Below are 15,603 nucleotides of genomic sequence, written 5' to 3' on the forward strand. Positions count from 1 at the left end.
GGACATTGGATACCATAAGAGATACAACTTTTGTGGTTTACAATTTCCCCATGATAGACATTCTTATCTTGGACAGAGTGGATAACAGCCGCTTCATTAGGAAAAGTATGATGATAGGAGAAGTGAAGTGAACCCAAAAAACGACAGCGATCTTCCTCCAAACTTGGCGTCCGGTTGGAATACCTATACGCACGCATACGTCCGAAGCGGTGGGGAGGGAGGAGGAGTGAATGTCGATAACTAACCATAACCTGCCCTCGAAACGTAGACCAGGCGAATTTCATTTTTCCACCGCGCTCGACGGATACGCTTCCTGCGATCGGGCATCCAGATGCAGCGTCGTCTGCCTCCGTCGGCGGGGCGTCTCCCCCCACGTTCGTGGGGCTACGGCGTCGGCGTCACGACGATAGCCGCCGCAAAAATCGAACATCTATACGAGCGCACTAAGAGTCGAACTGCTGCTTCGACGGCGGGGTCAAGGGTCGTCGCGAGGTCGCGGCGACGCGGAGGGCGTGGGGGGGAGGTCGGCGGAAAGGGGGGAAGGGTGTTGCGCGACGCGGGTCCTGGCGGGGGTGGGAAGACGGCGCGGGGGAGCAGCCGAGCCGATGGACTTTTTTACGATATCCGCCCAACCCGATCGAACGGTCCGCTCCCCACCACCGATGCCAGATCGGGCGTCTCTTGACGTCGATACATATACCGTCGGTATGTATACATAGGTTCGATCGGAAGTATATATCGGGTAGAACGGGCGGCTATTGGTTGATGGCTTTTCGATATCGGCGACGGCCAATACGAAGAGTGGATTTTTTAGTCGGCCCGTTGTTTTTTTTTTTCGGAGCGTCGCGACGCGTCGTTGTACCTGCACAGCGGGGACCACGGGCAGGACTCTGAACCGCTCATACCGGAAAGAAATATCGGCAACTGTATCATTCGAATTAATGGCGTAAAATAATAATAATCATCATCATCATCGTCCCGATGTAAAATACTCAGTTCTGTACTGCGCTTGCGCTTGCCCAAAGTGGCAGCTTAAGACTATAGCTTCGTTAACCACGGCCTCTAGCCACCTTGGACGGTTCCGCTATACTTTAGCCACGGTAGATTTTAGCTATGGTATTTTGAAAATAAATAATAACTGCAAGTTCAGATTTTCCCGAAATTTAAATTGAATTATCGAAACAATTGTCATTTAAAAATATATAATTTTCTTGAAAATCTGAACTTTTAGTTCTTATTTAATTTGATAAACGGATTTTCATCAAGTAAAAGCCACCTCAGTTCAATGGTATTTTGACGTTTGTCGGGTCTGAGGGTTACATCACACGCCATTCAGTGAGTGAATCTGTACCCAAAAGCTAATGTTTTGCAAAATTACTTTACAAAATACTATGTGCTTGCCCTTCAGCTGTTACCTTTTTTCCAATTTGTATTTACTACTTTGTTTGTTTTTTTTTTATTTGCTGTTTTCGATTCTCTTTTTGTTCTTAAATTGATATATTTTTTTAAATTCTCGAATAATATTTTATGTACCTCTTGTAAACAGTGAGTAGTCGAAAGACTAAATTTCCTTTTTACACATTTGATATCACTCAAGTTACATTAAATACTATGTACTGATGTACTATAAAAAAAAAGATGGCTACTCCTCTTTCTTGAAACTTGCTGAATCCATTGCACTCTTTAGAGATTTAGCTTTGAGAGAGTAAAAAATGTAGGTACAGAATACTAATATGGAGAAACTTATGCATAAATATTTACTTCTCGAAAGAAGATTATTTTATTTTGGATTCATAATGTTGTAAAGCGCGTTAATTTTTTATGTGAAAATATGTATTATGAATATATTATTGTGAACGTATTTGTTATTTTAGTAATACCATTTAATATAGGTGATTTTTCAAGAAAACGAACTAAATAACGGACAAAAAAATTTAAGATAGATATTTAGAAAACTTCTAATCATATCTCTGTCGTTTCTCCCAATTTTGAAGACTTGGGACCATTTTAATTTGACACTCAAACAAAAATGCAATGCATAGGGAAAAAATTATTTTTGCAAACTTCAAATCATATATAAACGTGCCAGAACACAGCCAATTGGTTTACATATTTCAAAATTGGTACTTAATAACAAAAAAATAATTTACTAATAGTTATAATTCAAGGAAACGACGAAAATGACATAAAGATAAAAAAAAAAACAAACATAACCATCACTATCACAAAAAGTTGGTTTAATAATAATAATATCACTCTCATCCAAAAGGAGTTGTCAAACGCACGATCTCCACATGTGAATTACTGTGATTCTTGTATGGGGCACCAAAGAAAACTGCACCCTATAGAAGTGTTAAAAAAAAGAAAGCAATTTTGACCTGGTAACAGTAAAGGATCTCAGATCCTGATAAAAGAGAAGAAAGCATGAAAAATAATAAGAGGTTTTTTTTTCACGGTCTTACTCTATTGGCTGTCATTTATTTATGTTCTAATTCTTTTTCTGCCCTCGAAAAACACGGCTGCCGAATTTCAACGTCCTCATATGCCACGTCGTCTGCGTTTTGCGAACGGGAAGGCAATTGGAAAAACGGATTAGGCAAAAGTCCGAAAAGAGAAAAAGCGCAGGAAGGAGAAGCGGGGCGGCGTATATAAAATCGATATTGGGACGAGGAGGCAAAAAAATACAGACCGGGCGAGCTGCCTGACACACTTTGAGGGTCTATATACGAATTCGCCGACCAATGGCGGGGGATTTCTGTATAGTCTCGTTTCTAGGAAACGTCCACGTCATCCCGACCTGTATAAGGTTCGGCTTCGATAGACTATGTTATCAGTTATTGTTTTTAATTCTGTAAAATGTCCAATTCCTTTAAAATGTGGTTCCTTTTTAACACTGCTCTGTCCTCGCAACATAATCGAAAATGGCTGCGATGCAAACTCGGAGGGCATATTTTTTTTGCGATTTTTGAAGCTATCGATTTGAAATTCGGACGGAACCGATTGTTTCTGGGATGGGTTTGAGGGTAAGTATTTTTTAAAATTTAAAAATCGCAGTTGTATAATAGGGATCCCACAAAAATATTCTTTTTCGAAAACCCTTTGACCTGTCATAAAAATTGTTTAACCGGAAGACGCTAGAGATTACAAATGTACAGGGAGTACCTATTACGGGCGAAAAACTCAAAAATTGATTTTTTCGGAAATAAATTGGGCCATAAGTGAAATAGCGCCTTTTGGGAGGGTAAATTATTACCCTTGACTAAAGAAGCGTGGCGAACGGAACATTGTGGATTAAACGGTGACGTTTTGTATTCATGTTTTTTGATCTCCATAGGATGCTCCAGATATTTGAAAAAATCCAGCTGAGTGATTTTTTGAAAAAAATTTCAGACGGGTCGATGCAAAAATATATTTATATGTGAAAGACGCGAACATTCTGTACTCCGCTCAAAGCAGTTGTGCAGTAATAAATAGTGACGTAATCAAAAATGCCCCGTATGTCTTAGCTATATTATATATATTCAAACAAAATTCCTGAGTCAATTTAGGACATCCAGTAATGAACTAGATAAAGATGTCGTGACGTAACTGCGCAATTGCTCCGAATGGACATTAATAACAGGTTCATGATAGCCTTCATAAAGGACTTATTCCTTATTTCTACTATTCTACTTAGCAAATTTCACAATAACACACACAGGCATATCAATAATGCAACTTTGTAACAGCAAACGAAGAATTTATAAATAGTTTTTCCCTAGTAGTAAGTAATGTAATATAAGCAGTGTATCGGTAAGTCAGATTAATTTAATTTAGGGTATTTCAGAATGTAGGTTCTAATAAGAAAGGCGTTGCTAAGGTTCCTTGTAGATAGTAATTAAATCTCTGTTATCATTCGTCATGTAATTGGTGTTATCGCTGTTATTGTTGTTGCACTGCAGTTATTTAAATTTAATTTAAAACAAACCATACCATAGCGAGTTCTGCTTTTCACCATAGAGTTCCTCCCAAGAAAAAAGTACCGTCCAATTTTCCGAGATCTCGAAGGAGCTGCTGTCTACTGGACGTTTTTGCACAAAGAATAGTTATCCCTAGTTTTGGTTACTTTTTGATCTCACCTCGAGGCTCGATGCGGCGGCCGAACCACGGCGTCAGTCGATCGAATGAAAAAAACGCACCTCTTTGAGCTCGCGCGAGGCAATTTCCCGCGGTACCCTCTGTATATTACGCGATCGTCCGCAGTCACCGCTCCTATCTATACTCACCTATATATCTATACATAAGCCCGAACCGATCGAGCAGGTAATACATAGGGCAGCCTCCGTATGCCCTATATATAGGACTCGATTGGTTCGATAGGTAGTCATCTATAGCAATAGAATAGCATGTATCGATTCTGCGCGGCACGGCGGCCAATAGCCGACCGGCTACGATCGACTGATCGGTTCAACATCGCGGGGCGGGGGCGCGCGCGGGGTCGAAGAGGGGCCGGAGGGGGGACGACTACGACGACGGCGAGAGAGCTCTGCCGAGGTCCCGTGTATTCGATTGATTTTTACGTGGAGAGGCTCGGTGTGGCTGGTCGGTCGTCTGGGGGCGGGGGTGGCGGTAAGGAGTCAAGGTCGAACACGTCAAAGTCACGAGGAGGTTAGGCGGACGGTTACGTGGGCCGATCGACATGAGAACCGATAAAATCGAATATTTGACCCATTTCGCTTTATTTGGATTATTCGTATCATGTTTTTAGAAACCGCACAAAATAGACTAAATCTTATAACAAAGCGTTAAAAAAGTTGTCTTTAAAAAGTTAAGCGTATTCCTGTATAATGCAAAAATGTTTAAAGTTTATAATCCTGCTGACCCCAGGAGGATTTTGGTAAGTTTGCGTCTAAATAAAAAGAGCCACTAACAATAGCAGGTGATAACATAAGAGATATGTGTGTCAACAGATCTACAAGGATGTTGGTATTTATAAAAAGCATTTCACAAATAAATCCAAATGTTTTTGGTATTTTGTCTTTTTGGTAATTGCAAATGCCTTGATTTGGGTATCGTTAATTATGACTATGTCTACAGTTTCTTTACGTTGACCAGTTGCGTGTATGTGTTATAATACAGGGTGGTCCAAAATTTAGCCTAATGTATTAACAACTTTATGTTTCTATATATCGAATGGTGTCATATTTGATGTTCTCAAAATAAAAGTGTTACTATGATAGGTATATGATATCTTCTTACAAATTTGCTTTCGTATAACAAATCAGGCAACGTAATTTGATTTCTTCCGCACGAAATGCGATTGGCACATAATTGCAATTGTCATCCATTGCACTCCAAATAATACGTATGTTCGTAAAACTCGAAAAGCATAAAATCGATTTTTTTTTGCTATACCAGGGGCGATGGAAAACTTCAAAACTTCCGCCGTCGAAGTTTGTCGTTGTCGCCAGCGGCGTAACGAGCCGGCGAAACGGTAGCGGTGCAAACATCTGAATAAAAAGCTTCGGGGGGACCCCCGTCTTCCATATTTACTTTGCGCGCAAACAAAACAACACAGACGGAGGCGGCGGCGGCGGTAACAACGTTTACCTTAAAATCTATTTAGCGGCCGACCAACTCTCAAATCTAATCTAAATTTTAGCGTAATTTTCGAGGGAGAGGGAGGCGGGGGCGGCGTCCGCCCCTCCCTGGTCCCCCGCCGGTAGAATAATTCATAAATTGAATGTTTCGCAATATTTAATTGTTAATTCGACATTAGTGGGCAAGCCCAGAGGCGGCGGGTCTCTTAAGCGCGCAGCGGCCATAATTAAGTTTATTTTCTATTATGTTCCGCGTATAGGTGGCGGCGGCGGCGGCCCCCCGTTGACCGGAGTATAAATAATTCAATTGTTTTCGGCAACGCGGTGGCAGCACGCTTGATTCGTCTGCTGTACGGAGAACTAAGGAGGCCGAGCGCGGGCGTCTGGACACTCGCGGGCGCAAGGGGTGAGGGAGAGGTTACGCGTGTTTAGATTTATATGTTTAATTTTTACTGGTTTTTCGCTTTCTTGGCACTGTCCGCTGTTTTGTTTTCTTATTCTTTTTTTTCGTTGTTGGGTACTATTGACTTACAAAATATTACTATGTAGTAAATAGCCTATTGTGAACATTATTATAAATAGTACAGGGTGGTCTGTTTATATTCTGGCGCCCAGCTACAGGCGTTATTCAACAGAATAAATTGTAAAATAACGATTTTATTTATTTTATCCATTTGGGATAAACCATATGACATTTATATTTATCATACGCCCTGTACGTAATATATGCAACTATAATTTCTATTATCCGCAAAAACTTATGGTCTATGAAAAAGCACTGGCTACGCTGTTTTCCGCCCGTATGAAATTGCTCGCTTTCCTCCTTGGAATTATTCTGGAATTGCTTTTAATTACTTCATACCGTACACTATAATTTCCCTGTTGTTTTCCCCAAACAGTAGTTTTTTTCTCTTCTTTTAATTTATAATTTTTTTGATTCTTTTTTTCCTATTTCCAACTTCTTTTTGGCGCGAATTGTCTGTAATAAATATTATTATGTATTATATATTTTATATTCTTTTTTATCACTTCACGCTTAAGCAGATTTTTAGAACAACAGAGAAAATAAAGTTGTTAAAAATTGCTATCCTATACTATCGAAATTGGTCAAATTATTGGTGGGCCACCCGGTCGTCCTTCCGCATGCGAGGTTTTATTTCTCCGCACTAGTGTTGGGACTGGTCAACTGACCATTTGTTAATTGATTAGTCAAATTCCACCAAAATGTGCATATCCGTTCTCTAATGTTGAGCTTTTTAAGGTTTGCGATCAATGTATGTGGTATTTCTGCGGTTGCGCCTATAATAAATGGTACTACAATGACTCTTCCTTGGTTCCACATATCTTTTATTTCATTGGCAAGAGGTAAGCACTTACTAATTTTCCAGTCGTGCTTTTTTTGCAGATTTGTGGCGATATAATTATTATTAATATTACTATTGTTATTATTATTGTTATTCATTGAAAATTAATATGAAATCAAAATAGTAAACTAACAATAACGCGTCTTTAATATATTTATAATAAGACAACCAAGAGGGTTTGACTCACGTGAGTCAAAGCTTTTCAAAGAAGTAATAACGGTATTGTTATTGGAAAACTCCACGGCACGGAAAGCATTATACATTATACGTTCAAGAAGAAGGTGGTAAATACAAATTTAATTGTATTTTTGAAATTGTTTCTGTCAACTGAAACAAAAAAAATGACCTGTCAATTCCATTAGTATAATTTTAATTTAAGCAAACCGAGTTTTGCAATGAATCACCGCGCAGGCGACCACCAATGGCACCAATTTAGATCCTACGGGCAAGTCCGCCGCACGAACGAAAAACAATTTTAAACAAATTACCGGCTCGTCCTAACCCACACACACACACACACACAAACAACGCTCGTCGCCCCCCCCCCCCCCCCCCCCGCCGGTACGGTCTCCGGAAACGTCCAATTACTATATCGGAGACAACTATTTAACACTCGGTGTGTATTCGACGCGCGGACTCGCCAGTCCTTAATTAGTTCAACTCACAATTATTAGAATTGGTGGTGTTTTGATGGCGTTAAAATATCGCGACCGTTTTCATTAATGATTAAAAATTATTTTAACCGTATTCAGACGAGTGTCGAGCTGGAGAGAGTGAGACGGCGAACCCTTTTAAACTGGTTAATTGTGAATAAATTAATATACCCGGGGCTTAAGTGATGAGTGTTTGTCCGTTCTTTTTTTTCAGTATCGTGTTAACGAGTCTGGACTATTTAACAGCAAAATTGGGCTCGGTCGTCATAGTCCTGTATAGCTGATAAAAAGATACAAATATCAATATCAATATCACATCAACTATGTCAACGTTTCGAATGTAAATATGGGCCACGTTCTTCACCAAAAATGGCATGAATCTTAACCCTTCAAAATGCAAAATCGTATGTCTATGTCTAAATGTCTACAAATTGATCAATTAATCTAATCAAATTCATAATGTCGTTAATAAAACTTTTCAGATGCTTGGTTCCTTTACCATAGTACTTCACCGGTGTAAATACATCAAAATTTTTGTATTGTTCGCTTGTGAGTCCTCATTTCCAATACTTCTCTCATGCCTGGTCTCCATTTTATGCTGTACATAAGGAATATCTTCAGTTGATCGAGCATAAATTATTTAAAAAATTAGATTGATATTGTATATTATGCACCAAGTGCGGTAAACAGAATTTGACTCACCAGTTTATTTGACACGAGCGGAGCGAGTGTTTTATAAACGAGTAACTTAAATAGTTTACCGAACGTGTTGCGTAGTACACTTTTTCTACGACCGTTAGTTTTTGGGTACATTTTCGCAAAAAAACACGAATACATTCACTGACATGACCATCAGACTTGACAAACGTCCGATTGCTCCCAAACCCGTGCGGTAAAATCCCAGAAAAGTCCGAAGTGGTTCGGGATCCGGATCGGAAACGAAACTGACGTGGTAAATCGGTATGTAATTAGGTATTTTACAGATGGGAGTAGAAAAAATATTTTGTTTATTACATTTCACTGCGATACAGACTCTAGCAGGTTAAATATAAAAGATAACCAAATAATAATAATAATAAAAATAGCTTACAAATGAACAATTACGATGATATTAACATATTTCCTATCCTTAATATGATGACGATATAAGAGAAGAGAACTTATTACCTTTTATCATATTCTCCATGGAAGAGATGCTACTTCTAGATTTCTTGATAAAGCTAACCCTGTCAAAGCAACTGGTGCATATTATTTCCTTCTACTCTAGCCAGCCAACATTATCTGATTCACTTTCTTGCTCCGTTCCACATTTTCTTCAATCAATTCATGACTAATATTTTTGATCCTTCCCTCTAGTTTAAGTTTATACAGGAATACCGTTAATTCATTCCTAGATTGAGTCTAGAAAGCGTTCTTCTGTGGGGTCATTTTTTTTTGGACGAGAATCTGAATAAGAGGCAGATTTTAGCAAATGTTGGTCAAACCCGCATGCTGTTCCTCTTTTTAGTCTTTCATCTATAATAAGTCTATAATAATTTCAGGTAGAAAATACTAATCAGAGAATGTGACATCGATCTAGGAGAAGAAACCTTATAATGCTTTATAATATTGTCTATGGAAAAGGTGCTGTCCCTAGAATTCATGAGCAACTAGCCACTCTCCACTGTAATCCCAGCACTCAAAGAGTAAATATAGCATAGTACAACCATCACCTGGATCATCTAACTCTCGAGCTGAACAAAGCGTTTTCAGAATACCCGAAATATGTATGTTGGCTGTAAAGGGCAGGCCGGACGGCATTGAAGAATCGCTTCCCCGACAAGGAGAAAGCTTGAAAAGTAAAGGTGGAACCTTCGAACCGGGTCGTTACATAGACGTGCGGGTGTTGGGGTCGAAGTCTCCCACTAGCCGAGGACCGAACAAAAACCGACACGGGATAAACAAACCACCCCCGCGCGAGACCCCCAATAAATAACCGAGAGCTGCTCCAAGTGGAGTCTTGGCCGGAGCAAAGAAAAGTCCTTTTGTCGAGGGTGCTTAAGGAACGCCGTCGGCTCTCGCAGGGATAAATCATTGACTCGAGTAACTTCCAAGATAGCGTGCGACTGAGACGGACGCCACGGCCGGAACGGGACGAAAAGGGCGGGTAGGGGGGGTGTCTTTAGTGCCGCGATATATCTCGCGTTTTTTCGAAGCGAACGGGAGAGTAACCGAAACATATATAGCGGTTAGCTGAGGAGGAGGAGGAGGGGGAGGGTCGGGGACTCGAACCTACCCCTCGTTTTCGCCGGATTATCGATTACCGGGGGCGGGGGGTGGGATGTTGTGTTTCTTGGACGACGTCGTGCCGGGGGTGAAGGAGGGTTACGACGTCGGGATATCAGCAGGAATGAAAAAGTTCTAGAAGGTGGTTTTAGGGCTTGCTGGCTTGCTTTAGGCTTCGTTAATGAGTTCACATAATGTCACAGTTGTTTCATGTCCTGGACCATGATAATTTAGTCTCTTCTAGTAATAATAATAATTATTCTTTAAACAGATATTACTAGAATAATGTAAGGGAAGAACTGAATCCTAAACCCTGAACTTGTGTTTGCTTTTAAACTATGGACTAAGACCTATAGCTTCATTCGTTTTTAAGCGTTGTGTATTTCTGGTCAATTATGATAGGGGTCTCTCAGCAGAAAACTCCAATCAAATAGTAGTACATAGCAAGATAAATGATCGATCGAGCATTTTCAAAGTAAGTTTCCAAAATGTTTTCTGAGGAAGTAGTGCAGGGCAACTCCTAAGTAATCGTTTCTCTCTTTTCAGTAGACCCGCACAATTTGAATTTATTGAGCATGTTCAGTACCCTTCTCTGAAATCTTTCCCGAAAGAATGGTACAAGATAACTCCTAAATCATTAATTTCTAAGTTATTGTTTATGTTACAGGCATTTTATAGATGACATGTTCTTAAGGCCGACACATTTTCAAGTCTTCGGCAACTGACAAAAATGGAAAACAATTATAAGGTTGTTCGGAAAGTCATTTCGTTTTTTCCCGTCAGAGGACTTAATTACGTTTTTTCGAAACCAACTTCACACTTAAGCCGCATAATCATTATATGTCTTGACAGCTGATATTGCAAGGCTTGTGTGTGAAAAAGTTCTATTAATTCTACGCAGTAGTTTTTGGTTGGTGCCCTTTTAAATATGGAGAGCAATAAGCAGCATTTTCGTCATATTTTACTTTTTTACTTCAGAAAAGGTAAAAATGCTATCCAAGCGAGAAAAAAATTGACGGATGTGTATGGAGAAGGCGTGTTAACAGTACGCCAGTGCCAGAACTGGTTTGCAAAATTTCGATCCGACAATTTTGATGTCGAAGATGCACCACGGTCTGGACGGCATGTCGAAGCTGACAAAGATGCGATAAAGGCATTAGTTGATGCAAATCGGCGAATAACCACACGAGAGATCGGTGAGAGATTAAATTTGTCGAATTCGACTGTTTATGACCATTTGAAAGGCATGGGCTTAACCTCGAAGCTCGATGTGTGGGTGCCCCATGTCCTTACGGAGCGAAATTTGTTGACGCGTTGATTCGCTCCTCAAACGTCAAGAAAATGATCCATTTTTGAAGCGGATTATTACTGGGGACGAATAATGGGTTGTATACAACAATATTAAACGCAAGAGGTCATGGAGCAGAAAAGATGAATCGGCTCAAAACGTGTCAAAAGCCAACATTCACCAAAAAAAGGTGATGCTCTCCGTTTGGTGGGATGTCAAAGGAATCGTTTTTTTTGAGCTTTTGCCGGACAATACAACGATTAATTCAGAAGTCTATTGTCATCAACTGGACAAATTGAATGATTCACTTAAAGAGAAGAGGCCCGAATTAATCAACAGGAAGGGTGTAGTGTTCCACCAGGATAATGCGAGACCTCACGCAAGTTTGGTCACTCGCCAAAAACTTTTACAGCTTGAATGGGACGTACTGCAACATCCACCATATTCTCCGGATCTGGCGCCTTCCGACTACTATTTGTTCCGGTCCCTGCAAAATTTTTTGGATGGCAAAACCTTTATCTCAAATGAAGATGTCAAAAACCACCTGAACCAGTTTTTTGCCAGCAAGGACCAAAACTTTTATGAGAGGGGAATTATGTTACTGCCAGAAAGATGGCAAAAGGTGTGGGACCAGAATGGCCAATATATAATTTAATAAAATATTTATTCATTATACGAAAACTGTCTTTCATGTTCCCAAAAAAAAAACGAAATGACTTTCCGAACAACCCAATATAATGTTCCAACTTTCTGGATTATTCCGGTGTCGGTTGTTGGTGAATCGTCCTGTTGGCTTCTTCAGAGCTTTACTAGCATTCTACTCTGTGCCTGCTTATATATTGTTAGAGTGATTCCCATATTGCGATTGTTTGGTTACTCAAGAACTGGTGATAATGGAGAACCCTTAAGGCAACCATTTTTCAATTAAGATCTTTAAATTAGTTAACGGAACCATTAAGCACCAGAAGCCCGAAACGAAGTCCCCGTGGTACCCCCAGAGACGGTCGCTTCCAGGAAATCGCATTTTTCCCACGTGTAACCCGATAGGATTGAAACGTTTACGTCCTGAGCTTCCAAAACAGATCTCGGACATAAAACCGACGATATAAAACGCATATTAAGGGAATCGGGAGAGAGGAAAAAAAAGGTAAACATTAAACACGGCATTTTTACCATCTGCCGTCGGAATCTTCGACCGTTCCGATTCTTCGAAACTCTCGCTCCCTCTCGGTCCCTCTTCCCGCGTTATCCGAACGTAGAAGATCTTAATATTTGATACGCGAGCGCGAACGAGAGACCGCGTCCGTGGTTATTAAATTTTTTCCCGTAAAATGACGATTTTCGTAGTCGTCACGTCTATTAAAATGGCTTCTGTTTGTCGTTAGTTTTCGGAATTTACGGCCGCCGTTAATAACGTTAATGGCCGAAATTATTGTTCGGACGTACATATACCCGTTCGGGGTTTTTGTCGCTGCCGCTGCGTCGTGGCCGTCATAAAATTTCATATAATAATATGTAAGGACGTGTTATATTTCCACCGTGTTGACCGCCCGCGTGATTTATACGTTCGTGTACGTTTCGACTGTAAAATTGATGAAAAAAACAATTAAACAAATAAAAAAAAGCACGGACAGCTCACAGTCATAATCCCAGTGGCGTCGCGGCCGTCCCTGGAAAACGGTGATGCCTAAATACAGTGCCAGAACTGTGGTCATAACGGTTGCGAAGAAGTGGTAATATGGCCGTTCAATTTTTTGCGCATTTGATGGCATTATGACCGATTCATATGGGTTTTATCAACAAAAATATGCGAACATGGTCTCTTAAATGGTTTATCTGCGATCAGATATACCCAATCTTTTAGACGAGAGCGGCAAGTAATTCAACCAAATATATGACACTGGGCAATACCCGGAACAGTGACTATTTGCAAATTTTATTCCTCTACCAAAGAAGACCGGTGCACGAAAATGCGAAGAACACAGACTCATTACCCTCACGAGTCGTTCCCTAAAAATATTTCTGAGGATAATGCATCAGAGATGATGGATGGATGGATGATCTGCAACAGATTGTTACTTTAATGGGAGACTGTAGCCCGGATGTAGGATTAAACAAACACAAAGAAAACTAAATTCATGGTTATCCCTAGAGATATAAATACATTTAAAAGTGCCAGTTTAACGGATAATCGAAAAGTTATAGAATGCGTGGAAAAATTTTAGGTACCTTGGAACTGGGCCTTATGAAGAATGGTCTTCAGACAAGGACATTGAAATCCGAATTGAACAAGGTGCATTCCTAAAATTCAAAAAAATGTTTACTTGCAACGACTTTGACCTTGGTCTTTGGTTGAGATTTGTGCTATGGACAGCCAGAACGAGCACCGGATATGTTCTCAGGTGTATTAACAAACATAACCCCCACATTTCCCCATCGATGGGACTTATAACAAGAATTCGTAATTATTATGACCAATTTTGTGTCCGGATGCCATTACGTCCGGTTCATATAAGTATGACCGATAAAAAGAATATGTAGTAACGAACATGACCTGGAAACAAGTTACCCACAGGGAAAACATCATGCATTTTTTTCGTAGAGTAGTATGACTGTCTGAAATATGGAAAATTCGTTCGTACCACTACATTTAAGAATAATTAGTAATTATTATGGCCATTATTGAGTCCTGTCAGCTCACGCAACCAGTGCCATTATGACCAGTGGGTTAATGACCGCTTTTTGACTTGTTTTGTAATTTCAAGAATCTAGTTTGGTTTTATTGTTATTTAATAGTTTCAAACGTTCAATAATCATTATTCTGGACGCCAGACGAGAGTAAGATTATAAGAATTTCGATCATAACATTAATTTGCTGTGTTGAACTGAACTGGGCATTCGAAAAGTTTCGTATACCGATAGATTTTTTTCTAATATATTAAAATGTAACGTCCATATTTGAATAAAACATGACGGCGGCTTCTCAGAATTTAAATTGCGTAAGTATCCCGGATCGGTAGCACATAAATTAACTTTATTGTCGTTTTAACGAGGTTTGGTAAATTTGTTAAAAACGTCAAACAAACGCCCGTTGCCCAATTTCGATTTCCCGGAATAAACAATTAATATAAAACCGTAAAAGAAATGGGAATGTCGACTTTAACGACGCAGAAGCATCAGCGGCCGAAATCTCTTTAAACATTCTCATTAACGATCGTTGGAATGTGTACATTGTTATCGATATTTTTAAAATTTTTAATCTTTGTTTTGTTTTTGAAAAATTGATAATATCGCACGGTACATTTCCCGCAATTTTTTTCTAGGGTGTGACGACGTCTCAACCGACATAAACGGCACTGAACGAGTTTTTCGACCTGGCCCCCTCCACACCCTCCGTAGTCACCCTGGTGCTTGGCAATCTGACCCACATTTTTGCGAGCTTCACTGGGTCAAGAGCGCAACAGCGGGGGTTGTTATTCCCCCGCGTTTCAATCGTGGGGGGCGGCGGAATACGCGTATGCACACGTACGGGCGAGGGTATTTACACGAATGCAGATATTCGGGATCGGCAATCGGATTACGCAGCTTGTACTGTTAAATGGGTGGGTGTTTTCGGCCAAGAATTAAAAAAAATCACGACCCTTTCGAAAAATGACTGAAAGAATGACTTGGACAAGGCTAGGATTTAAGCTTGACATTTTTGAGATATACGTTTAGTATAATGAAAATCCATTATTACAACTTAAATTAGAAATATTTGATGAGATATTAGAATTTCGTCGAAATAACAGTGCCATACATATTTTGTTTTTGCAATTGAATTTTCGCTACAGATCACATTAAACCTAATGGTTATTTACGAGTTTTTCAAACATAAGTCCTTGTTCACTCCTTATGTATGCCTGTAATTTTTTGCACAAAACTGCACTATTTAAAATGAGCTTCTAAGTTTACGTGAAGGGACAGAATGTCCGGGACTAATTCTTGACAACCAATACATCAAGAAAACAACATCCAGAGCCGTAAAGATTGATTTTATTCAAATCAACATAACCAAACATTTTATATAAAAAAAAACTTGGGCGTTATATTTAAAGAAATTGAGACATGCTGTTTTGAAATTTCTTCATTTCTCTTCAGTATTCGGGACTCCCCATACACCGCTGACTGACTGCATTAACTTGAGCAATTAAACAGTGGTTTTCGAAAAATTTCCAACCAACTAACCAATAATTATAATTCTCCATCAACAAAGCAAATCGCACACAACAAATTATTTGGATACACTGTAGATACATGGTGTCTGCCCATATTTTGACCCACATCTACACGGTTTGCTGTGGGTTATATCAAATACGAAAGTGAGAGGATTCATTAACTTTTTTACAAATCTTATGGATTCCTTCTGCATTTATTTGCAATTATTTTTCAATATGAATGAATATGAACAAATA

At 39.6% G+C, this 15,603-nt stretch overlaps 1 protein-coding gene across 1 annotated transcript; it reads left to right on the top strand.

Annotated features, from left to right (window-relative positions):
• The first annotated feature begins 595 nt into the window (after positions 1–595).
• LOC132706378 (uncharacterized) lies at positions 596–14,758 on the top strand. Its single transcript, XM_060677683.1, has 2 exons — positions 596–705; positions 14,473–14,758. Exons 1-2 carry the CDS (start codon positions 606–608, stop codon positions 14,745–14,747), a joined length of 375 nt encoding a protein of 124 aa, XP_060533666.1. The 5' UTR covers positions 596–605; the 3' UTR covers positions 14,748–14,758.
• Positions 14,759–15,603: the final 845 nt, after the last annotated feature.

This window comes from Cylas formicarius, unplaced genomic scaffold, assembly GCF_029955315.1.
Source record: "Cylas formicarius isolate icCylForm1 unplaced genomic scaffold, icCylForm1.1 PGA_scaffold_8__14_contigs__length_24414737, whole genome shotgun sequence".
In the NCBI taxonomy this organism is placed as follows: Eukaryota; Metazoa; Arthropoda; class Insecta; order Coleoptera; family Brentidae; genus Cylas; species Cylas formicarius.

Bases quoted from the DNA above. Each gene is read 5' to 3' on its own strand.
- LOC132706378 (XM_060677683.1), top strand. From the start codon at position 606: ATGGACTTTTTTACGATATCCGCCCAACCCGATCGAACGGTCCGCTCC. The intron at 706-14,472 runs GTATGTATACAT...ATTTTTTTCTAG, and splicing joins CGTCGATACATATACCGTCG to GGTGTGACGACGTCTCAACC.